The 18,631-nt window shown below is 39.8% G+C and overlaps 1 protein-coding gene across 8 annotated transcripts in view; it reads right to left on the bottom strand.

Moving 5' to 3' along the window:
* LOC147325092 (unconventional myosin-IXAb-like) overlaps positions 1 to 18,631 on the bottom strand; it is a 158,568-nt gene that overhangs the window by 64,853 nt on the left and 75,084 nt on the right. For 6 of the 8 annotated variants that reach the window (XM_086299383.1, XM_086299384.1, XM_086299386.1 and 3 more), the window contains exons 3-8: positions 16,719 to 16,813; positions 15,278 to 15,340; positions 11,257 to 11,356; positions 8,123 to 8,176; positions 2,437 to 2,537; positions 1,557 to 1,683 (exon numbers count right to left, since the gene is read on the bottom strand). In XM_086299383.1, the coding sequence (XP_086155509.1) occupies positions 1,557 to 1,683; positions 2,437 to 2,537; positions 8,123 to 8,176; positions 11,257 to 11,356; positions 15,278 to 15,340; positions 16,719 to 16,813 (540 nt within the window). The remainder of the gene's footprint in view (positions 1 to 1,556; positions 1,684 to 2,436; positions 2,538 to 8,122; positions 8,177 to 11,256; positions 11,357 to 15,277; positions 15,341 to 16,718; positions 16,814 to 18,631) is intronic. The other 2 variants (XM_086299390.1, XM_086299391.1) reach the window with 1 other exon arrangement.

Below are 18,631 nucleotides of genomic sequence, written 5' to 3'. Positions count from 1 at the left end.
TGGTTCCTAAGAAACAAGATGGTAATGATCATGATGCTCTGCTTTTTAAGTTGGGATTTTAAAAGCACACCTGCAAATTAGTGGGTGCTATCTTTCTTATACAGTCTGTGTATGTACACAAGAGCATCTTTTAAAATGTGTTAATTTTACATTATTAAATGTTAACAAAACAAAAAGATGGTTATAAAATATCTCAGTCATTAGATTACAAAAAGGAGGAATAACAAACAAACATTCAACTGCTTTGTTTAACACCAAAAGTGTAGTTTACTCAGAGCCACTACAGTCAAAATAAGAGTGACTTCCTTTGTTCTATAACGCCCTTCCATATGCATATGTTGAAAACACAGGATGGGTGGAGCTACCAACAGAAGGAAGAGCTTGGGTGAAAGTGGCTTGCAAAGTGGCTTGCACATGCACAGCAACTATAAGCAGGTTAGACAGTAGATCCTAACATAACATTTGCCAGCTGGATGCTGAGGTGGATGTCAGCTGAGCCACCAGCTGATATGGCTGGGACTGAGATCAGCTGGACTGCAGCGACTGCTGCAGAGCTTGACTTCTGCCTGGCGTGAACTAATGTTATTCTTGAGTCTATTTTTAGTCTGAGTTTTACTGCAACAGTCTACATTATTTTTGCTGAAATCAAAGGCTGGATGAACTCTACTTGAACTTCATCTTCAGAGACAATGTGCTCCCAGTATGAAAACAAATGGCCCGAGTGTAATGCTGAAGAAATGACAAAACAAGCCAAAAACAACCGTTTTTTGGTTTTTAAAAGGGAGCGGAATTAAAGAACAACAGTTGTTAACAAACAAATGAATCACAATGACCCTTAACAAAGCTTTTATCTGTATTTAAAATGCTCCTACAATAACTTAAATATGATTAAACTTTGCAGTTAAAATTGGGACAGTAACAGGGACTCATTGTTCCTGGTGGGAGAGCAACAACAGACCAGGATAAGAGCTCTGAAAATAACCTCTACACAAACAGTACTTTGTGAAAGTACTGGATGGGTGGACGGCTCTTTGGGACCTGAAGCACCTCTTAACTTCCGCTGTCACCACAAGCTGTGCTTGTATACCTATATCCTCAGCTCTCTAAAAGGCTTTTTGTAAAACCCACATTGTGGGAGGAATCACATTTTTCTCACAGCTTTCAACAAAAACAGAGCATAGAAAAACGCCTATTTGCTCGAGCGGATGTTACTTATTTTTAAAGTTCATGAAGTCTGTGAGAATAAAAAAACGGCAAAGAAGGAATTTTGGGAGAACAAACAAGTCCTGTGGTAAAGTTCTGCTCCAATTCTTCATTTTTTTATTACTCTTCAAAGTATCAAGAGTTTTGCATTTCAGCCTAAAGTCAGCACCATAAATTCCTCAGATTTCTTAATGTGCAATTTTTCCATTTGATTTTCACAGAGCAATGTTGGATATACACAGCTCTGTGACATTTATTGATTCAAAGCATAAACTCATGTCTGCCAAATCAACTTTAATGCTGCTGATTCAGTGTTGGCGGACAGATGTCACGATCTGCACCATGCCGCTCACCTCTAGCAGCTCTGAGACGATGGGCAGGACCTCTGGGTTGCAGATATCGATGGAATCATCCCTGTAGGTCTTCTTCTTGTAGCGGATGTTTCCCAGGTGGAGGATGGCTGACAGCAGGGAGAAAATCCTGAAAAGGAACAAAGGTACTTTTCTTTATCACATCAACAAACTCCACCTTCTTACTGAGCAGGCTTTACAGTGGATATTAGGGCATCATGAAAACGTATTTATACTTAAATACATATTGTAGGGACTGAAAAACTGAAGTAATTAATCCTATCGATTAATTTCCAAGAACTGTGGTTTACAAAACATAGGTATTAATATGAAGCCCTATAGAAATAATTTTGGGAAATTTGGGAAAATGTATTTATTTTTTATATATTTTATTATATAATTCATATGCTTTCTTTTCAAGAGTAAGATAAGAATACACGCTTCTTTTTTTAGCTAAAGCTAAAAAATTACACTTTGCAATAATTTTTTTTAGCTAACAGTTAGTTCAGTTAGTGATTTAAATCTTAGAAAGACTGTAAAAAAGTAAACAAGAAAGCACAACATGCTCTGAGCTGCTGAGACAAGCTGAAGCACCTTGTGAGAGACTAAAAATGCTTTGTGGTGAAAACATCAAGAGGAGCAGGGGTACTGAGGGAGCGCTAGTCTGCTTTAGTGTGGTAACATTATCATAGCTAGACAATTCCCTGTTTTTTGTCCCAGTGCATAGGTTTCTTCAAAAAAATAAAATAAAATAAAAAAGTACTGAGATAAGTTTCTAAAAGCGTTCAGACTCTGACTGTTGGCTTGTAGTTCTTTAATCTTACTCAGTTTTACACAAGAACAGGTTACAAGCTAATGGTTGTAGCCATGCAGCTAATCTTACTGTTTGCGTGTTGTGGGCAGGAAGCCAACCATCTCCATAGCCAGCTGCAGCCGCTCAAAGTCGTGTTTTAGATCTTCTCCTTCCACTGTGAAGCAGTCCTGCTGGTGTCAGGTGGAAACACACAAAAACAGACGAACACATAATCACTACAAAGCACATAAATTCAACAAAAACAAGATTCTTTATATTGTATCTGTTATTAAAGTGTGTACCAGAAGCTAAAAGACAGCATGCTGTCTTTTTGTGACACTAAGCAGGGTTTCCCCACAGAACTTCTAATATAAAATGTGCCCGATTTCCTCAAATTATCAAAGAAAGTTGCAAAATAACACTGAACCCCAATAACAAGACCTCAGCTCTCCTGATGAGATTTATTTTAAGTGCTTTTTCTAAAAATGCAATTAAAATAATTGTGAATTATTGCAATTTTCTAACGTATGTGCAAAAAGTCAAAGATTAAAATATTAGATATTTGTGTCTTACTAATGTGCTCTATTTATAAACTTATTGGACACTTCATTAGGTACACCAGTTCAACTACTTGTAAAAACAGACAATAACAAAGAAGCAATTCAATAAATCAAAATGCGACAGAGACTTAATTTTTATGCAAGTGCCTTTGAACGCAGCATGACTGTTGCTGCAAAATTAAAAAAAACTGCTGCTCTATTGGGATTTTAGCACAGAATCATCTCTAGGGTTACAGAGAATGGTCAGAAAAGAAAATATCCACTGAGCAGCATTTTTTTGTGCCAAAATGTTGATGCTAGCCATAAGAGAAAAAAGGCCAGACAGAGCATCACGTCAAGCATTGAAGCAGATGAGGTTTAGCAGCAAAAGACCACCCCTAGGAAATAGAAAATAATGGCAGCAGCCAGTTTAACCCTCAGCCTCCTAGTAAATGCACCTATGGTATAAATTTGAAACTCCTGCGTCACTTCATTCTCAAGTTATCAGATTCATAAGATTTTCAGAAAACGTAACCTCTGACCCCTGAACTTGAGGCCGAGGTTACTCAGATTTGAACTCGTCCGAGATTTTCAGTAGTAGTCCTACGTCTCTTCATTCTGGAGTTCTCACATTCGCAAACTTGGGTGTCTATCTCGCCCGGCCTCCTGCCTGCCCGCCCAGCAGGGTGACGACAATATCCCATCAGCCTTTTATAGCCTCCCTCAAGTTGAATCTTGCGTCTTTAGATTCATAAGTCAAGTCTAACATGAGTTTATGTGACACATGGCAGTTAATTATGAGAAAAGCACATTCACTGGGTTGGACCACAATGTAGAAACTGAACTTTAAACTGTTTTATAATCATGGTCATCAGACTCAGCTAAGCAACTAACAGCAATTATTTATAGAAACTGCACATTCCTTTGTGTAATGAATGTAAAAGAAAATACAGTTTACAGGGTTTATTTCAGCTGTTGAAGGGGGAAACCCTGCGAAGTGAACACAAGTACATTCCTGTGTAATCATGAGCCATCGCACAGTGTTTGAAAGTGTTTTAACAATTAATGAGTAAAGCAAAGGAATGAGCAGCGCGAGGATGTGTACGTATACAATCATAGCGTGTGTGTTTGTCTCTTCGAGCCCTCCAGTTAGTCGGCGTGTCTCTGCTCCAGCAGCGAGCCTCTGTCAGGCACATAATTAGCACATACCACAGTGACCGGCCGGCGAGAGAAGACACAGGAACCCATAATCCACACTCTGGATCTGCCTCTTGTACCCTTTACCATTCAACGCTCATCTGCTTCTCCATTGTTTTCCTTTGGCTTCGAACTTGTCAGGAACTGCAGAGCCAACAATCAGCGCATTTCTACAGTGAGCTTCTCCAATTGCAACAAAGGGGTTTTGAGGCTTCTCGAGCTACATCGAGACTCAGGAAAAGCCAGTTTTCAAATTGCCGGGTATGTTTTAAATCGGCGCCAAACAGCACAATGTGATACGTTGAAGGAAGTTGAGAAAATAAAGAGATCAATTTTGGCAATTGCAATGGAATACTTGGGTTGAAAACCAAAACCTTAGCTCGTGGTGCTCAGACAAAAGTCGAGAAAAGAACAAGGGATTGTTGAGTGCAGTAAAGTGATGATTAAGAAACAATCTGTTCTTACTTATTTTAAACAAAGAGTCTATTTTTCACTTCAGAGCTTGAAATTGTAATTTCAGGCCAGTTGCAACAGTTCTGGTGCATTAAATCAAGCCGGGAACCCTGCTGACTGTGCACATGAAGCTTTTTAACAGATCGCTCGAGGATTCTGTTAAAACTGAACGTGCGTCCAGTCAAGGCTTTCCTGTTATTTACCATGACTTTAGTCAAGATTTATTCCATGGACCAGCCGTGCAAAAAACATCAGCATGCCAACCCATCTCTAGACATTCCACACAGCCAAAAACCAGAGATACCCAAACAAGCGCAAAATGCAAACCAGCAGCCACCGAGACCCAGAACCAAACACCAGACTGCACACATCAAATGCAAACATCCAGAAAATGTTTGGTCTTTAGGATCTTTAGTTAAATACTCAGATTTTTCATTCACATTCATTGTTTAAGTGGTATTTTAAGCCCCAGACGCTGCATCTGGAATCTGTACACACTTGTCACTGCTCAAAGTGCGTCTCTATTTACTGCAGCACACATTGACCAGTGGTAGAGGTCAGAGGCCAAACAGGCCCAGAGGGTTGGTCAGGTCATCAGGCAGCTGTCAAAAGCTGCCACTCTTTCTGTGTGTGTGTGTGTGTGTGTGTGTGTGTGTGTGTGTGTGTGTGTGTGTGTGTGTGTGTGTGTGTGTGTGTAGACACTGACATCATCTCCTTGGGTGGTGGGGTCTCTCATGAGGTCATTCAATGACCTCTGGGAGAGACAGTGTGTCAGCAAACAGTGAGATGGGAGGATTGTGCGAGAAAGTAATAACAGAAAGGAGCCATTTACTAAAGCAAAGCTTCCAAGTAATGGATCATAATGAAAAAGACAGTCAGCTTCTCTAAGTATTTGGACTTTGGTAACATTACCTCTGTATACCACCACATTCTTTTCTTGGTTTCATTACCATGCAAAGAATTCTGCGATCATGCACTTTAGTCCTTTGTGGGCTTTCAGCACTTTTGGTACTGCTGAGCTGGCCGGTGCAGTCACTCTTCGTAAAGTTTGTTATGTTTTTCTGGGGGGGGGTTTCTGTTTTTTTCCTGGCTAATGACGGCCTTCCTCATGCCATCACTGGCATTTAAAGGTCCAATGAACAGCTACCTAACGCTAGATTAACACTTGGAATTAACTACAGATCGTTTATCTGCTTCATGAAATAAAGAGGGAACAGGCCATGAAACCGCTTTTCAGTCAATTTTCCCTTTGCAATTTCTGCCTCTGAAAATGGGGGACTATGAATGAAAATGGCTGTAATTCCTAAACAGTTACTACAAACCTTTGGTTAAACCCTTGAGTTAAGTCCAAACTTCAATCACATGTTGATGGTTTGATCTAAAATTGGTGATGGTGTACAGAGGTTAGGGCCTAACAGTATGCCTTTTTGCTTCCCTTGCAAAAAATATAATAAAAGAAAGAAATCTAATTAAAAACAGTCTATTAAATCTAAGATTAAAAAAGCTACACTTAAGTGAAACCAATTTCATGGAAGATTGCTAACTGGTCCGGTTCAGCAACAACGTCATAGTTTCACGCCTGGCTTCTTGGATCCTTGTAGGATCTCGTGTTTGCACCAATTTCTTGAAAATCCAATGGCCTCAGAAGCGTAGCACAGTAATTAACGTGGCTTCATAACATTTACTGTAAATGGTGCAAATGATGCAGAGATACAGCATGAATCAAATGAAGAGAGGAACACAAATCGTATCTTAAAAACCTCAACAGAAATTTCTCAAACCACTCCTGCAGCAAAAGCCACATGTTCAGCATGACTTAAATGATTCTTCTTATAAGCAGTTGTTAAGTATGCTACCTCAGCCAAGGAGCTTATGTTTCTGGTGTTTGAGCTCATGGTTGACAAAAAAGCCTAAAAACTAAAGTACGATTCGTAGTGTGGTGTGTATTGCCAACATGCACAAAGTACAGTAAGACTTAAAATATGTCACGTTTTACCTCTGAACTAACCTTCAAGGTCAACAGTTTGATCTGAAGTTCAAAGTAATAATAATATTACCTAGAGCTATATTTACAACAATGTTTCTTACTGCCATTGTTTGTACTGACAACATACAGGCATGCAGGTAATAATATATGGGGATTGTAAATATCACGTTATTTTATCATGACTTTGTTATGGGCGTGCAGTAACAGATTATAGCCGTTTAAAGACAAAAACAAGTTGAGTATAAATGTGTGCTATCGCTGTACTTTATGTTGTTAAATGCCTCCAAGCAAGATATGAAGTAAAGGATATTCTGCAGGTGTGGTATGAGAAAAGTCCATTAGCTTGTAAAATTAATAGGGATTCACAACGCCAATGAGAGCTTTTTAGAGAATACTCAAAATATTTGTTTTCATTCATAACAAAAAGAAATGTTTCAGAGCTAAGAAACAAAGAGTTGAAAAAGCCAAAGTCAAGAGTGAAATACAGTAAGTCCACAGGTCGTATTTATACTGACCAACTCTCATGTCAAGTGTTTGCTCGCCAGCAAAGTCTAAGTAACATAATCTCCCATTAGCAGATACAGGGGCCTTTAAACAAACACAACAAATCCCACTGACCAAACATTACTCACTTCAGGTGGAGGCTGGCAAGACAGCGGGCAGGCTCAGAGACCAATGAAACGGCAAAAACACACACAAACACACATAAAACGGACCACACAGCTAGAGGGAAGTTTCAGGATGTGAAGCTAATTGACCACTGCTCAAGCTGACTAATAGACTTAGGAGTATTTTACCAATTGTTCAGGTTAGCGCTTGCCCTATCTTTAATGTTACCGCGAAGCATGAAATTATGTTAAATTTACATCCTAGTCAACGTACTTGAAGGCCCTCACCACAAATGCTTGTTTAACATTGATGGAAAGTGTCGCTGCTGCAAGTCTGCTTCTCGTTTTGAACATGGTTACTAGTATCATTTGGATCAGCGACACTTTTGAGTGCTTGAAGGTTCTTCTTACTCCTTTCCCTCCTTACTGTGGTAAGCAATCGATGCTATCAATATCAGCAGTTTTTGTGGCTCTGTGATAACAAACCAAAACTGCAAAACTTCTGTCATACTCACATTAAGATCCTGAACCTTCCCTTTAAAGATGGTAGTGTTGAATTTGTCACCTATTCCCCAAAAGCAAAGCACGCAAAAGCCAAAGGACAAGTTTAAAGGGATGCCTTATTGTCCGAATACTGTTAATAAGCATGTCGTCACCCGTCATTTTATTTTTTTTAAACGAGAGAAAGAGATTCATTTACTTTGAAAAACAGGCAAAAACCTTGAGTTACTGGACAAAGTACAAAGAGCAAACGTCTTGAGACGGAACAGCCAAATACAGTCAAAAGATTACACTAAGGAATCCCTTTAAACATTTTAGAGCACAACCGGCGGAGGTCAGCCCAGGTCGCCTCCATCTTTTTCACTGAAAGCGGGCGGGTGTGGAAAGCCAAGAAAGAACAAGACTAAGACTGGCACCAAAAACCCAGTGTACCACGACACACCCATGGACACAGACGTACACAAACAGCTTGTCATCCACACGATACTGACCAGCTCACTCTCATAGTAATTGTCCCAGTAGAGTTTGTGCGATTTCTTTGTCATCTGGAAGTAAGGCAGAGCGGGTTAAGAAGGCTTGAGTTACACATACGTACAGTATGAAAATGCAATCTTTAAAAAGACTGAGGAAGCAATGACGCATACTGTTAAGACGTGAGGGGAGAAAAAGAATCTCACGAAAACAGACACACATCCACAGAGTCACGAAAATGAAACCCCGATGACCTCATCAGGGTTGGGCATTGGAAAAAAAACACACCATCTGTGGTGCAAAAAGTAGTTAGATATTTTATGTAAGTAAAAGTAGTGGCAAATATTAATTAATTACAATTTTGAAAGCGTTTCCTATCTAAATTAAAACTACTACAATACTATCATAGCACAACTGGATAAATGCTGTTGATTCCTTAATGTTATAGTTGTGTTTTTAATCATTTTGCTTTTTTTAAAATTCAGACTGGTTAAGTTAGTGATTTATTTATCCTAAGTTATCCTAAACATTAACTTTAAGCTTAAATCTGTATCACACTGCAACACCTTCTAATGTGTAAATCACAATCAGTAAAGGAATTAGTAACTAAAGCTATAAGCAGAAATTAATCCAGTGTGCAAGTGTCAAAAACACCCTTCCTAACATTGGGACAGTGTATCCGTTATGATGTTATGATGGTATCCCATACCATCATAACATTGTCATTTGCAGTGATCATCGTGGATGGACAAACTACGCTGTGATGTCTTAGCCATGACATCACAACATGGCAGAAAAAGGGGAAAAATGCCTGTTTATATAAAACTCTCTTCTAAAACAAAAAGTAAACAAGTGTTTTCTTTAATAATTAGCAGTGTAGCAAATATATTACTGAGTAAGGTTTGCTATAAGCTAAATTTACTCGTGCTAGCATCAGCTAACTTCTTGGCTAATGCCAACTAATTGTTCAGATAAAGTGATTGGTCAGTTGCAATGCTGATCCTGGACCAGCATTGTTATGATGATATAGGAACAATACCAACACAGGGATATCGGATAGACCACTGGAACTCAATAGTTTAGATTTTGTGAAGTCTTAAAGTTATGAAATGTTGCTGCTTTGACTGACACGTGCTAAGACATACAGAACAGACGTAGCCACCACGATGTAACTCAGTGGTAAATGAAGTCTAGTTAGGAAGCCTTGAGCTGAGGAACAAGACTCACCAAAAAAGACTGGCTAGCAGCAGATTGTTAGCTGATGACAATATCCTGGATCGCTTTCCGTTCTGATTCAATGACCATAAAATTTACCAGTTAAATCCACAAAATTAACTTTGTGTTCTGCTCAATACGACCTGGAAGTAGCAATTCTGCACACTAAAGGTTTCCTCGTAGGCGTCTTATAAGGAAACCAGTGGTGTTGTTGCAAGCAGAGGAGACATCCCTTTCTGGCCACTGAAAGAACTGATGTTTAAGGCACTTTCACACTGGCTTCAGTCAGCAGATCTACACTCTCAAAATCACAGTAAGTTAAGAGGGGGCACAGCTTTGAAGTATTTGAGCAAATGTACTTCAGTCAAATCCACCGAGAAACACAGAGTAACACAAAGAGCTAAGTACGCACAATCGCTCTGCTCTTCTGTGACATCGGCGTGTGCGTAAGTGCGCACCACTACACGACTGCCGGCAGCCTCTGCGTGAGTCCTCGTCAGCGCCAGACTGAGTCGTGAGTTTTGCAGTTGCCATGGAAACAGAGCTGCAAAGTAAGCTGGCAGCTAACAAGAGGGGGTTGTTGTTGCTGTTGTTGTTGGGGAGATTAAAGAGAACGGGGGAGAAAATTTTTGTTTTTTGGGCAGATGAGGAGAGAGAATCTTTTTTTCATCTTTCCAGTGTGCTACCTTCATGGCATGGGGGAATATGAATCCTCACACATCAGCTGCCAAAACACACAGATGTACTGCAAAAGATACACACGGGGGGGGGGGGGGGGGGGGCTTTTGGCATGTGACCAGGCATGTATGCACACTCGGCCGCACATACATGTGAGAAAAAGAGTTGAATTTCTGGCAGTCAAAGATATGTATGTGTCCCAGTTGAGTTAAGTGAGTAAATAAGATCCAGCAGAGATTTTTCAGCTTTACTAATCAATAATAACTTAACCCGGTTTTCATTTGGGATGAATATTTGCTTTTTTTTATGAATCATTTACATAAAATTAGCATTTTTTTGCCCTACATCTTTTAAAAAAAGGCTTTGATGTGCATCGGTTAACATGCTATCAGTTTAAAATCTTTGTAGACTCAAGCTTCCCATCCCTGCTATAATGATTGTGTCTTCATTTGTAACTCATTATCTCATCTGGAAATTGTTTATATCTGAATTTTTGTTGTTTTAAATTAGAGGTCCGGATATATCTGATTATATCTGATAATAAATACATCCTGACAAAGTCTACAGACATATTTCTGTCTATAGTGCTATAGTACTGCATTAGGCTACGGTAAATTAGGATTTGTGGATAATCCTGCCTTAAGTGAGGAAGGTTACTTGATGTTCATGTTAGATATTTATATTTCATAGTTGTATCATTTTGATGGGCTGTTTATGTGTAATTTTAAAAAAAAAGTCTTTTAATTTTTTCCCAAAATGCCATCAGTTATATTATTATTTTAATATAAGATCACACATTTTACTGATCACACTACATACTATTTACTACATGTAAACTGAATATAGCAGGCAATGAGATATTCTAAAACCAGTGTTGGTTTCCATTGGCAATGATGTGCATTAAACCACAAGCACGTGCTCACTCCATCCTTATTCGTGCCTCACTGATGACTGTCTAAGTTGGACATATATGATTGGTTGTTTTACGTAAGCTGTTTAAAATGTTCACTGTAACCTGTTTGGTGATGAACCAAATTGAGGCCTTTATCCAAAGCTTATCAGTCAAATTAATAAAGCTGTTTCTTCACATTTCAAGTGCTGCTGGAGCTTTAATCGATTCATATTTTAACAGACAGAAACTGGATTTGAATGACTTGCCAGATAATAAAATATAATAGAATAACGTGAAGCTTTTCTAGAAAGCAGCACCCACTTTGCTATTTGTATCTATGTTTGGGCGTGTGTGTTTTTGTGTGCGGACCTGGTTGAGGTAGTGATATTCCTCAGGTTTGAGCAGGTGGAAGGCCTTCCTCTCCTCTTCACTGGCTCCAGCCAACAGGTAGTAAAACACATGGTAGTTCCTACAGAAACACACAGAAACACATTAGAGCACTGATGTCAAACTTCTTTATATTTTTCGTAGGTCACATCCAACTCACTTTGATCTTAAGTGGGCCAGACTGGAGAAAATCCCATTTCTGTCAGTGTAAAGAAGTTTAACTGTACGTTTAATCCCTTGGATACCTCAGTATGAGAAAAAGAAGTGATTTTTCAACTGTATATGTCAGTTTTTGTACATGATAAAGAATTGCTGCTGATATAAATGTGCTTAAACTGTAAGAAATATATGTGTAAAATTACAGAAAAAGCCTGACTGTCCTGTAGTTTTAAAACAGCACGATTTTGTTAATTATTATTTAACTGTGGACACGTTGTACAAAAATAGAAATGTCTGTAGTAAATACTGAAAAGAAGCAAGAATTTTTCTTTGTTTTAAGTGTTTATCTATTACTTGATTACAGTCTAAAATTTATGCCCCCCTTTATATTTTCCAAATGCATCCAGTGGGCCGGATTGGAGTTCTTGCCAGGCCGATTCCGAGCCCTGGGCCTTATGTTTGATACTCCTGAGTTAGACGGTGAAGAAGGAAAAAAAAGAAAAAGATTTATTTTTCTTGTATTAATTTCTTTTAAATTTCCTCAGAGGTGAACTAAGGACAGCAGCTTTCATATCTCCCCGCTGTGCCGAAACGGCCCCTGAGGAGGAGACTCCTTTCGCGTTATCTGCGGAACATTTCTTAAAACAAACCTGCAACATGTAACAGATAAGTCACCCCTCTGACCCGGCGGTCTCACATTTCAAGACAAACAAAGCGGCAGTGTGGTGTGTGGGCTCAAGGTAACGAGTTGTGATTAACCGTGACAAAGGCTGGGGCTTTGGCCAGTGCGCTGAGAGGTAATTCTATTACAGCTGGAAACGAGTTTCCCTTCTCTGCAGAGGGACACTTACTGTTTGATGGAGTGGTGGAAACTTATAAAACCCACGGAGGATATTAAAGACTCCCAACCTGTAAGCTCACGTTTTCTATCATCGCACCTCTCAAATAAAAGATGCTATTACATAATCTCTACATCCGATTCCAAAGTATTGCGATATTTTACTCTGAGCTTCATGAACTGCATATATACAGGTTTGGTAAATAATACATGGACTTGGCAGTAATGAGTTATCCAGATGAATCCAGATAAAGTTGCTTAATGAATCCAGCTGTTACAGGGCAAAGGTTACTCGTCATTTGCCCTGAACGCAACCGTAAACACAAAAGAAACAAATGCACTCAACCCCAAATTATTCTTTCTGACCTTCCACAAAGAACTGTTTTATACGGAGCCCCCCAGGGGACATGGGAGAAAAAAAAATTACGGAGGAAAAAAAAAAAATTAGGGAGAAAAAAAAAAATTAAGACGGACTTTTGCGAGATCTCGCAAAAGTATTGCGAGCGCTCGCAAAAGTATTGCGAGATCTCGCAATAAGTATTGCGAGCGCTCGCAAAAGTATTGCGAGATCTCGCAAAACTCCAACAATGGCGGCAGCTACTTAGTTGTAATATTACTCTTTCTGGGTCACAAAATACACTTTTAAGATATTTTGAGGCGTGAATGTAGTTGTGTAAACGTCAGATACCTGCTCGGTTTACAAGACATCACATATTTGCAAAAGAGCTCCGACGTTTTTTGACACCCACTAGCTCGAAGCTAACGGGAAGTCGAGACCTACTACAGCCGGGAGGAACACCGCTTTCCCGGCACATCGTGCCTCGACCTCCCGGTCGGCTTCGAGCTGGCGGCCACTAGCTCGAAGCTAACGGGAAGTCAAGACCTACTACAGCCGGGAGGAACACCGCTTTCCCGGCACATCGTGCCTCGACCTCCCGGTCGGCTTCGAGCTGGCGGCCTCCGAAGAATGCGGCTAAAACTTTTGCGAGATCTCGCAATACTTTTGCGAGCGCTCGCAATACTTATTGCGAGATCTCGCAATACTTTTGCGAGCGCTCGCAAAAAGTCCGTCTTAATTTTTTTTTTCCTCCCTAATTTTTTTTTTCTCCCATGTCCCCTGGGGGGCTCCGTAGTTTTACAACCTTTTTTTTGCCACAGAGTTTTTCTTCACACTAACCGCTGACCAGAATACAGTATCAAGTAGCAAACCTCGTGATCGACTGCTTTCAGTCTTTTTTGGGCTTTTATTTTTGTAAGACCAGAAAAGCAGAGTTCATGTAGGTAAGGTACCATGGCTTTGCCCAGAAAACTTATGTAATCCATCAGGCTCTCATTCAAATACACCAATCAATGACTTGAATGCCTGAATGAAGCAGTGAAACATAAATGGGTGGCTATCAGCTGAACACTGTATTAAGTATTAAATCTTCAGTTTAAGTTCATTTGTGATTCCACACGAAAGATTCCAGGGTGCATGTCTCCAAAATCATCTTCTGGTTCCACAGAAGAAAGGCCTGATTATTCAAGATTGTGTATGAGAGGAGAAGAATTTTAAATTCAGTTCTGCATTTAACCGGCAGGAAGAAGAAAATAATGTGGGAAAAATGGGGTCTCTCATTCAATGCGTTAGACAACATAAAACAGGGGCAACTTATAAGATAACAACAATAACAAAAAATACCAACAAGCAAAAACAGTATCCACACTTGGGATTTGCGTGACGGCTCTTGAATACAGTAAAGCCCCCTCCCTTGTAGTTTCTGCAGAGTCATTAAGCCCCAACAGTATCCCTGGAAAGTTCAGCTAGTTCACTCCCTAGTGCTTTTTCCTCTCCGGTGGGATCGTACAAAGGCAACCTGCCACTGAACCGACTTTAAGATTTAAGATAGTTTGCAGTTTATCATCCTTCTCCCCCACCTCTGTGGTTCAAGGATGAACCGTCTGGGAGGTCCTGACTTTAGTTTCTATCCTATCAATATGGCCGCCAGAGCCTGTCATCAGGATGAAACAAAAAGCCCAGACCAGTCAGGGTTAGAGCGATTAGATGACTGTTGGACAGTTCCCCTCCTCCCCACGCATGAAGCTATTATGCTGGTGGGATCAGTGGCTTTTTTTTTACTGTCACCTGGGAGCGATATGATGAACTGTTAGGGTGTGTCTCTGTGTTACCTGAGGCAAGTAAAGCTATTTATAGGATGTGGGTGCAGGTGGAGACACGTGCATGTGCGTGCATATGCCCAACGTCAGGTAGATGAGTTCTTCATACACATGTGAGTGTGTTTATACGTATAAAAAGTAAAAATAGACAGTTTTACACTGTTATACTGGACAGGAAATATGACTCCTTATGTAATATCTCGAAATCTGTATCACAGTATTTGTCCCATTCTGTGTCAATAAATGCCTAAACTCAGAGGAAAACCTGAGAGTTAAACAAAGGGCAGAGGTTTCAGTCAGATGGCCACCTGATATATCCTTGCAGGGGAAGTGAAGACTATTTCAGCATTGAGTTTCTTAGACAAAGAGCATGTGAGCGAAAAGATACGCATTTAAGATCTTAGCTTTCAGGCAAGTGGAAGTGTCTCAGTGTTTCATGTATCATATTTAGATTATTTATGGCTGCACCACCTCTAGCTGCGCTTATTGAAGTTCGTTATTTTCACCTTTTAGAAATGTTCACAGGAAAAATTGGATTTCCGTTAAAGGTGGAGTCAAAGCTAAACAGATTATTTTTGATGGATTTTAAATCCACACAAAGCAAAGACTTGGATTCTTTCTGATTAACAAGATGTTATTTACATTCAAAAGCATGAGAGCTGCTGCTGAGTCATTCTAGGTGTGATAAAACAGCGATCCATACTGATGAAACAATGTGGAAAGTGAGCCAAGTGCTGCAGATGACAAATCTTCTAATGATGTCTGTATGGGTTTATCCAGCAAAAAAAGAAGAAGAAAAACAAACAAACAAACAAACAAACAAACAAACAATATGTGATCTGCACTCACCTCTCATTGTGCTCCTGGTACACCAGACGTGATTTCTCCAGCAGGTACTTCTCTACGTATGCGCTGGAAATAAACATAAATGCAGCCGCACTAAGTCACAAGAGTAATTTAAGAACAAGCTGCTGTAATTATGATCAGAAATGAACAATGTTTCAATATCACATGGACACTGAATGTGCTTTTTTTTGCCATACTCATCCTAAACAGGGCGTTTTAACAGATTAGCAGACAATAGGAAGAGGTAAGAGGTATAATTATCTGAATTGTGGTTTTTAATAGTTTGTCAAATGAGAATTTACATAATCGCACGTCAATAATGGCTGAATGTTGTTTTTTGTAACTTACATGTTTATATTTATAAATCATAGCACAATATTAAGAGATATATAAAGTTAATAATAATAATATACATAAATTGTAGGCATTATTCTGCTATTATATCTGTTATTAAATTATTTCTCAAGTCAGATTCATTTTTATAACACCTTTAAAAACAAAAGCTGTTGACCAAAAGTGACAGACAAAAATAAGAAAACAAAACAAAACAAATTTTTGATTAAAAAAAAAACAAAAAACGAGTAAAACAACATGAAATGTGTATCTAGTAGAGCTGGAACGATATATTGATTTTTAAGACTGATAACAATATTTGGTGATTCTATTCAATTCAATTCAGTTTTATTTATACAGCGCCAAATTACAACACTCGCCTCAAGGAGCTTTATATTGTAAGGTAGACCCTACAATAATACATACAGAGAAAAAAACCAGAAATCATTTGACCCCCTATGAGCAAGCACTTGGGCGACAGTCGGAAGGAAAAACTCCCTTTTAACAGGAAGAAACCTCCTCCTCAGGCTCAGGGAGGGGCGGGGCCACCTGCCGTGATCGGTTTGGGTGAGAGAAGGAAAACAGGATAAAAAACATGCTGTGGAAGAGAGCCAGAGATTAATAACAAGTAATGATTTGATGCAGAGATGTCTATTAACACATGGTGAGTGAGAAAGGTGATTGAAGAAGAAATGCTCAATGCATCATGGGAATCCCCCAGCAGCCTATGATTCTAAAATCATATAAATGGCCCAATATTTTTTTTTTTGTTTTAAACAAAAAGCTTTTAACTAACATTTCATGCATGTAGTAATTTATGACTCTTTATTAACACAATATGACAATAAGCTACTTTCGGCTGCTTCCTTTAAACAGCGAGGACATGTAATCTTGTTTTATTGTCAAAAGTCGTGGATCGCTTGATGCACTGCCCGACTCTGCTCGGATCAGCTCGTTGTTTTGTTTGTGGTGTTCCAAGCACATGTTGCCAACAGCTAAGTTGCAGAGCGCCCTCTGTCTCATAAATGCCGATACACTGGCAAATAATATCGGTCCAGCTCTAGATATGGCTTCTATAGATGTGTTTTATATGTCAGCATGCATCTCTCACCCCCTGACTGTGCCACTCTCCTGATAGTTGACCTGGATGAACTTCCCAAAGCGGCTGGAGTTGTTGTTATGGGCCGTCTTAGCATTCCCAAAGGCCTGAAGAGAAAACAGAAAGGATTACATATCAGCACGCACAGGTACAAGGTGCTGGCAAGCTATGATTAACAGTTTACACCTGTAAGATAAACCAAGTATCAACAGGTTAGGGTTAGCATTCAGATTTCAGTAGATGTTATATCTACCAGCTCTGAAGAAAAGTAAAAAAAATATGTTGAAATATGTTGACATATGAAGGGAAAGCTACCAATCACAGCACTGTAACAGAGGCCATGAGGCACAGGAAGGGGCCTGCAAAAGGGGCACACACACAAATACACAAACACGCAGTTAAAACTCACAGTCAGACACGTCAGTCACGCACTAAACTGCCAAATTCCTCTGAAGGCAAACACTGCAACACTGAAAACAGACACAGTCACTGCTTGTGGGAGTCTGTGGGCATTTCTGCTAACACACACACACACACACACATAGAGAGAAACTATCATTAGAGACCCCTGGAGGACTCATTCAGGTTCTCATTAGCAGTCTGATGGGCCTCGCTGGGTTGGTTAGTTAGGCAGAGGAGAGGAGAGGCAACAGGAGAGGCAACAAGGAAAGGGAATGCACCACAGAGATACAAACGAAAGGGAGGGACAAGAAAGAAGACAGAGCTCAGACATAAAACAAAACAAAACAAAAAAGACCAAAAGAGTATGAAGAAGGGATGATCATTTGTGAGAGAGGACATGATGAAAAGAGAAAAAAATGGGGAAAACTAAGTGAAAAGAGAAAAAAGAAGGAAACAAGCCCACAGATAAAGATATGGCAGGAAATAAGAAGATTTTTCAGAGAGGATAAAGTGGTAGCAACGGTAAATTTTCCGGCTGATGCAATCAGTATTTTGGAGCGATGATAAATTACTTCATAAAAGCCAGCAGAGTAAAAGGGTGGGGGAGAAGGGGAGCGGGGGAGAACGGTGTGGGCGTCGGATAATTGATTGTGGCTTCTGGGTGAATACTACAGCTCAGGAATAACACGGTTAATAAAAAGTAAAACCCTGCTCCAGAATCAGGCTTTGATCTCTGTGATGATTCATTTAAAAACAGAACTTGACACACATTCAGCGAGCCAACCGGGACAAAGCAGCCCGAAGAAAGAAGCAACAAAACAAGGTTTAAGTAAGGTTGATGTCGTTCTTTTTCCAGGCCTTTCACTTTCATACCAAGCAACAGCTTCCCCTGCACATCCATCTTTTAGACCCCTGTTGGTCTTTAATGTGTGCCAGTCTTGCAGTGGTTGACACACAATGGTAACTACCAAAAAAAACTAAAAGGAGGCAAAGGCGGAGAGTGGACTGGCAGTGAGATCTCCTTTGATTTCCCGAAATGTAAATCGAAACTGCAATTCAGAATGATAATGACAGAGCTTTCATCCTCAATCGTTCTGCTGTGGGAAATACTTCCAGTTTAAAGTCTGAAGGGGGAAAATCCACTTCCTGAAATGATTGAAGTGAGCAGCCCTAACAGAAACTGTCACTCACAATCATTAACAAAAAGAAGTGATAAATGCACTGGTACGATGTATGTGAAAAGGACACTTGCCCGTCGCACATCTGTTTGCATGCATGTGCTAAGCCCCACGCAGTTTGTGCGTGTGCTTTCTGTTTATGTTTGAAAGAGATTAATAAGCAGGGCGGCACAGTCTGGATGATTTACTGTTGAACTCTGCTTCATGGTCAACGCCTGCTGCGACCACAGCACAGGAAAACACACGCTATGATTAGTCTGTGTGCGTGTGCGTCTATATGTTCGTGTCTGCATCAGTGTGTGCTCAATGTATGAACGCGAGGAGACGAAGCGAGAAAACAGATGC

Source organism: Aulonocara sp. 'chitande type north' Nkhata Bay, linkage group LG7, assembly GCF_057382095.1.
Source record: "Aulonocara sp. 'chitande type north' Nkhata Bay isolate Kocher_YH1m ecotype deep benthic linkage group LG7, A_spYH_male_GT1.1, whole genome shotgun sequence".
Classification (NCBI taxonomy): domain Eukaryota; kingdom Metazoa; phylum Chordata; class Actinopteri; order Cichliformes; family Cichlidae; genus Aulonocara; species Aulonocara sp. 'chitande type north' Nkhata Bay.
This window is presented reverse-complemented; position numbering and strand designations above follow the sequence as displayed.